Genomic DNA, 6,575 nt, shown 5'->3' with positions numbered 1-6,575 from the left:
CCTGTACCAGTTCCTTTGTCTGTCCCGCCTTCTATGTGACTGACCCAGCATCTACCCCTCTGTTCTTGTCTTTTTCCAACACCATTGATGCTAACCGACACAGTGCCGCCATCTTACTATCAGTGTCCCATTTTATAAAGGGCCCCGTCCCTTTGTCAGCGAGCACATCTTAGCATCTGTGCTACCTTAAGCCAGTGCCAGTACCCTGGCCTCTTTGTCCCAGCCTCTGCTGCACTGTCCATGCAGGTATCTGTCCATGTCTCATTCACCCAGGTTTGAATAATGTTCGGTCCACGTATCAGGGTCCCACTTTACAAGGGTCTGCAACTCCCTGTCCCAGGGCCCATGTTCTGTTGTCTAGGTCTCACTATAGTTGGGAGTGGGCAGATGAGTATTGCCATACTGTAGACTGCTTAGTAAGAGTAGGAGTAAATTGGGGAAACATATTTATGATGAAAATTGTACTTTTTGTGTGATCGGCATGCCATTTGGGCCAAGGGGAAATGAAAGCGAAAGGGTGGTGCACAAATATGTAATCTTTCATTCTTTTGTGATCATGTGTAGTATTATGGATACTGTAGAATCGCCATCTTGCGGCTCTCTGTTCACTGTCCCCAAGGCTACACCACCTCTCCCGCCTTATTACACGCTACATGCAGATCCTGTCATGACTACTAGGTTAGTATATGATCCACTTGTAAGTGTATGGTGACGACATCCAAAACTACACCCACTTGGACAAATGATCTAGGCCAGGCATGTGCAATGTACGTATACGAGGCTGGAATCATTAAATATTTTCAGGATAACCACTGACTATGTAAATCAATTCATTGAATGTAAATATTTTACGGGTATACTCAAACTCTGACATGGATCTGGCCCTTATGGACCTATGTCAATTTAATATAAATCTTGCGCTGAGATCACAATTACAACCCATGCAGTATTTATCACACCCAGTAAAGATGGTAAAGACTGCAACTTTAAATTTCTCACACCCCTGATAAATTTTGGCAGATCAAAATTTGCAGAAACTTATGAAGGGAGGGGGCGAGGCCCTGTAAACAACCATAAAGGCAAATGTTGGTGCAGAAAGCACCAAAATCTGCATGTTATGCCTAATATTTGAAGGCCCAATTCTTAATTGGTGATATTTATGTCACCTGTTAAATTCCAAACCTCTGTTAGCTTTTAACAAGTGATGATGAATAGCACGAATCCCTCGAGGGCAATCAAATAATTGAGGCCTAATATGCGACTGAACAAAACATAATGTGACCACGCAACAGAAGTGGAAAGAGCACCTTTAGCTCTCAGTGGATAAGATCAGCACCACATCACTCTGTATCATCCACAAAACCTAACAGAATAAAGACAAATCATGTGTACCAAAGCTGGTTCCATACTATGGGGCAGATTCACAAAGGGCCTCGACAGTCATGGTGGGGAGGTCCGCAAGCATCGCAGGGCCCAGCACTAGTCGAGGGACATTCGCATTGAGGAACTGCAGTGAGGAGGTCCCGCTACAACTGTGGGAACTCCAACACGAGTGAGTAGTCCCTTTGTGAATCGGCCTCTACATCTTCACTCAAAACTTTCGGTCAGTTTAATAACACAGAGAGTGATCCCTTGGAATGATGGGCCAAAAACTCAGGAATTCTCTGATTACCCATCTCAGAGTGAGCCCCAACTACGTCAAATTCAAGCAAATTAAAAACTGAAGGGTGTGGCCTAATGGCTAGGGCAGTCAATCTCAAATCTGTGGAACTAGGTTTGAGTGTCAGCAATAACGCACGCTCAACATCCTGTGATTCTGGGCAAATCACTCAATCTCCCCATGCCTAACAAAAATTAATGTGTTCTCGTGTAACGCACCTGGTGCTCATTCAAAGCGCTCTGATACCTGATATCTACAGGTCAGGTTTGCGCTATACAAAACTCAGAGAAAAGGTGTGAAAATCAAATAACCAAGCTGGACTATAACAACATGTTTAAAATCCGTGTTACACTGTATATGTTTTGGTTCTCTTATTTTTCTGCTTCGAAGTTATAAGATGTAATAATCCTGAGCAGAAGCCATATTTCAACCTTAACCCAACTCCTTGTATCTCTAATGGGCTCTGTCTGGATCAGTTGACCCTTTATTTATCCTCTGCAATGCCAATTGTTCTTTTGTAAAGGGTATTTAAACTACAATGTCAAAACTCCTTAAGTACCAACTGGAACCACTCATAATGGGTCAGGTGGAAGGACAACCAGTCTCAGCTTCCGAAAACACGCTTATACTACCAACTTCTAGTCTTGGCATACAAAGACATCCAAAACGCTATTGTTAGGTTGAGCATTCGAGACCTCTTGTATATACTTTAGTATATACTTATATGTGTATGAACTTTGTGGACTCTGGAGATCACCCTAGGACTTGTCTGCTTCCGCCTAGGGACTATTTTCTTTTCAACTGCCTCTATTTAACTGTCTTGTTAGAAAACGACCAGCAAAGGTCAGTAAAGTACCAGAATTGCTTTCTGCTGAATGACTTTCTTTTTTGTATTTTTCTGGCAACTGCCTCTATCTAACTTTCTTGATAGAAAACGACCAGCAGAGGTCAGTAAAATACCAGAATCACTTTAGCATTCTCTAGATTCCAGTCCATAGAAATTGTTTTCCATGAGCACCCGTAGACAATAATATTTTTTTCAAATCTTGTATTTTCAGTGATATGACCACCGAAGTCCCTGATTTTACACTAAAAACCGAGCTTTGGACTATACCATTTCTAGCTGAAGGCAAATATTTCTCTCCATGTGTTCCCATACCTGGCATGTCACGTAGGTTGGTGCTTACTTTCCCTCCATTTTAAACAACAGCAGATGTTTCAGCACCCAGGCTAATGTGTTGCTTAGCTAAATACACATAGGTCCCAAAGGCGAGACCGATTGCATTGCAAATGCTTGTTTTCCAGTCTGAACACAAACTAACTCTGCCTTATTATTAGCCCTGGGAGAAATATGTATTATGCAGGAGAAATGTCAGTACTTACGTAACACTCTTGTGATGCAAAGTTACATGATTACACCTGCTTGAGTAATTAAGAGTAAATTGGGGTAAACATCTTACCAGGGGAGCACAGGAACAATGAGCTAGCAGAGAGAGGACGGCTCCTCGTGTCTTGTAGCATTTAGGACTATTTTATTAGCAAAAAATGCATCCTCTGGCCCAATTTGCTTGCGAGGGTACATTTTAAATTATGAAAATAGTGCTAAATGCTTGATTATGCTCCTCACACCGCTATACATAACTACAACTATTTATGCAGTAATTACGCTAGAGAGAATTAAGTCAGCTACACACTTATTCGAAAAGTACTTGGAAAGGCAGTGAAGCAGGTATCTGCTTATCACCAGAAAGGGCAGGAACAGGACAGAGGAAAATAACGTGCACCACAGAAAGCCGCTTAAAAGTGCAACGCCCATAAGAGTTACTTATTATGTCATCAATTACTGCGTAATGTATATATGTGGCAAAACTTGCCCGACTCATCATGCCAATCAATCAATCCAGTATGTGGCAGACAGTTCAGCATCGTTCATCTCCAGGAACGAGAACTTCATAAAAGATATTAAGCAAAAAGTTAATTAAAGGACACAAAGTGTCTCCTCAGGTAAAGTACAACTTACGTTCTGCAACTATAAAATCATTTATTAAGAAATAAATATGGTGTGGTTTTGCACTTTAACGCACATATACAAAAACATTTTTTTTATTTACAAAACTTAAATAACTACTAAAAAAAACTAATCACAAAGCGTCTCTTGTTCATTTGTCCTTTGGCAAAAAAAGAATCCATTGTCCTCACTGCTCATCTCCCCACAAAAGTTTAACAGTTCCAGGAAACGTGCCACCACTGGGGGGAAGTCCCTCTCGCCCCGCCGCCTCATCCAGTCAGAGCACTTTATGGCCCGACTGAGCTCTCCGGTCGCTATGACACTGCGATGTGTACGGATGGCAAAGACGTTACTCATGTGGCCAGTTATAGGTAGAAAGATCCAGTATTTGCTCATCCTCTTGCACAACTTCCCAGAAGCACCTTCGAAAGGCACGTGGTGGTGTGTTGATGCCACGGGGGGCATTTTGGTGTCATTCCGTATCGCTGTCTGTTTTGGAATGAAAGGAACAACGATTGTCCAAGAAAGGTGACAGGGCATTACCCCTCTCCCAGCTCCGTGATTTACTTTATCAGAATGTAACCTGCAGTGCTGAACACACCTGTGGTGCCTTCTTAACTTAAGTCAGAATTCAGGAGGAAGTGGGTGCTATCAATTGTACCGAGGTGAACAGCAACCCACCCAGGGCGTTCCATGGTCGACAGAGACTCGCGTTATTCAAAACATTGGGGTCCCCAAACCTGTTTTTCTAAACGCCTACGTTTGATATGCATTGATGGCGGCTGGAAATGGCAGTGCGGGCAGTGCAGAGGCACCCCCAGACGCGAAGGTGTGCGCTGTGTAAGGCAGACAGTTTATGTTGAGTGGAAATGTTTAACCTAGTCCTCTGATCATCCGCATCCTGTTTAATGGGGGCGGGAGAGGAGTTCAGGACTGCTTATATAGGGCGGAATGTGGGATAAAGGTCACGGTGAGGTTTATGAGATGGGGGGCGGGGATCACTGGATGAATGAGACTTTGAGAAGGCTCCCTCAATAGGCGAGGCTTAGGTGTGTCAAAATGTGCTCAATTGGGGGATACTCGGATGGGGCAGGTTGTGGGTACTGGGATGGATTTTTAGCTGGAGCAAAAACTCACGGTGGCAGTCAAGTAAGAAGGTCGCTGTACAATCAGGAGGCGCTGACCCTGATCTCTGGATAAGTCTCGGGAGGGAAAAGGCTCTGGTCACAAAAGGGAGGCCAAGGGTAACGCTCAGTCGAGGCAACCAATGATTATTGAATGATGCTGGCTCTGTCACTGAGTAACCAGGTGGTCCTGGGTGATGCTCAGGTGAGGCAAGCGGTGGTCACTGGGTGATGCTCAGGTGAGGCAAGCGGGGGTCACTGGGTGATGCTCAGGTGAGGCAGGTGGTGGTCACTGGGTGATGCTCAGGTGAGGCAAGCCTTGGTCACTGGGTGATGCTCAGGTGAGGCAAGCAGTGGTCACTGGGTGATGCTCAGGTGAGGCACGCGGGGGTCACTGGGTGATGCTCAGGTGAGGCAAGCCTTGGTCACTGGGTGATGCTCAGGTGAGGCAAGTAGTGGTCACTGGGTGATGCTCAGGTGAGGCAAACCTTGGTCACTGGGTGATGCTCAGGTGAGGCAGGCTGTGCAGCCTGTCCGGGGCCACCGCGCTCTCCACGCCCCGCAGCCACTCGGTGCAGCGCCTCACCAGCCCCTCGTCCGGCACCCTCCCTGCCCCCCAGCCGTCCTCCTCCTCATACTCCACGTCGTCGTAGCGGTTCTGGTCGTTGAGCAGCGAGATCTTGAGCAGCAGTTCCTGCGGCGGGGGCTTGGGCCCTCCTCCCCGGCCCTCGAGCGGGCTCCCTCGCCGGCTGCAGGCGAAGGCCCTCCGCGGGCAGCCCGGGGCGGCGGCGGTGGGGCCCCCGGGGCGGCGCCCGGACAGCTGCTTCTCCAGGTTCCGCCGCTGCAGGACCAGCGCCGCCTCGGGGGTCAGGCGCAGCGAGAAGCGCAGCAGCGGCTCCTCGGGGGCGGCCGGCCGGCTGCCCTCCTCCTGGGCCCGGGGCTGCGGGGGGCTGGCGCGGCGGCCGGCCGGGACCATGCTCTCGCAGGAGCGCCAGAGCGGCCGGGGCTGCTGCAGGGGCCGAGGCGCGGGGGCCCGGGGGGAGCCCCCGAAGGCCGCGGGGACCGGCATCTTCCCGGCGGCGGTGGCTGCGTGCGTCCTCTGCGCCAGCTGCCTCCGGAGGGTGGCCGAGGGCCAGGAGCTGGAGAGCGCCTCCTGCCGCTGCTGGGGCCTGGCGTCGGGGGGCGGCTGGCTCCTGCCCGCTTGCTGCTGCTGCTGCTGCTGCCTGGTCAGGATAGGAGGGAAGGACATGCCTCGGTCCGACGGGTCTCTGTCTACAGCAGGCTGGCCCGGTCCGTGGCCATGCTCAGCACAACAAAGAGCCGCGCCGCTGTCGCCGCTTCTCCGCCGTCACTGGCCGCAGGTAATCTCAGCCCTGTTGTGAGGCTGAGCGGAATGCTGTCTGTATAGGCATGTGTACACACAGGAGGGGCGGAGCTCAGGCCAGGCTGCCACTTTCGCCACCTCCTCCTTCCAACACTCACTCTGCGCTCACTGTTCCCGTCAATCTCACATCCCCCTGTTTCCGCCAAATGCCACTCCCGGCACACTGTTGCTTCCGACACACCAGCTCAAATATAAACCCGACTTCCGACCTGTCACTGCTTCTAATATTCGACTTATTTCAGTGCTGTCCTCTGCAACCGCACCCTCCCGTCCATCCCCGTATCCGTGTCTCACCTCCCCATTAGTGCATGCTTCAATCCACCATCCAATGCCTCTGCTTCAATTGTCTTTGCCCCAGCACACCAAATTTTCCACCCCATGCTCTAAGTGCCCAAATCT

The 6,575-nt window shown here is 49.2% G+C and overlaps 1 protein-coding gene across 1 annotated transcript; it reads right to left on the bottom strand.

Annotated features, from left to right (window-relative positions):
* Positions 1-3,654: 3,654 nt before the first annotated feature.
* PRR18 (proline rich 18) lies at positions 3,655-6,256 on the bottom strand. The gene has a single exon (XM_078646919.1). It carries the CDS (start codon positions 6,039-6,041, stop codon positions 5,286-5,288), a length of 756 nt encoding a protein of 251 aa, XP_078503045.1. The 5' UTR covers positions 6,042-6,256; the 3' UTR covers positions 3,655-5,285.
* Positions 6,257-6,575: the final 319 nt, after the last annotated feature.

Source organism: Lissotriton helveticus, chromosome 6 (genome assembly GCF_964261635.1).
Source record: "Lissotriton helveticus chromosome 6, aLisHel1.1, whole genome shotgun sequence".
NCBI lineage: Eukaryota > Metazoa > Chordata > Amphibia > Caudata > Salamandridae > Lissotriton > Lissotriton helveticus.
Note: the sequence above shows the minus strand (reverse complement) of the source record. Positions and strands in the feature narration are given on the sequence as shown.

Bases quoted from the DNA above. Each gene is read 5' to 3' on its own strand.
- PRR18 (XM_078646919.1), bottom strand. From the start codon at position 6,041: ATGTCCTTCCCTCCTATCCTGACCAGGCAGCAGCAGCAGCAGCAGCAA.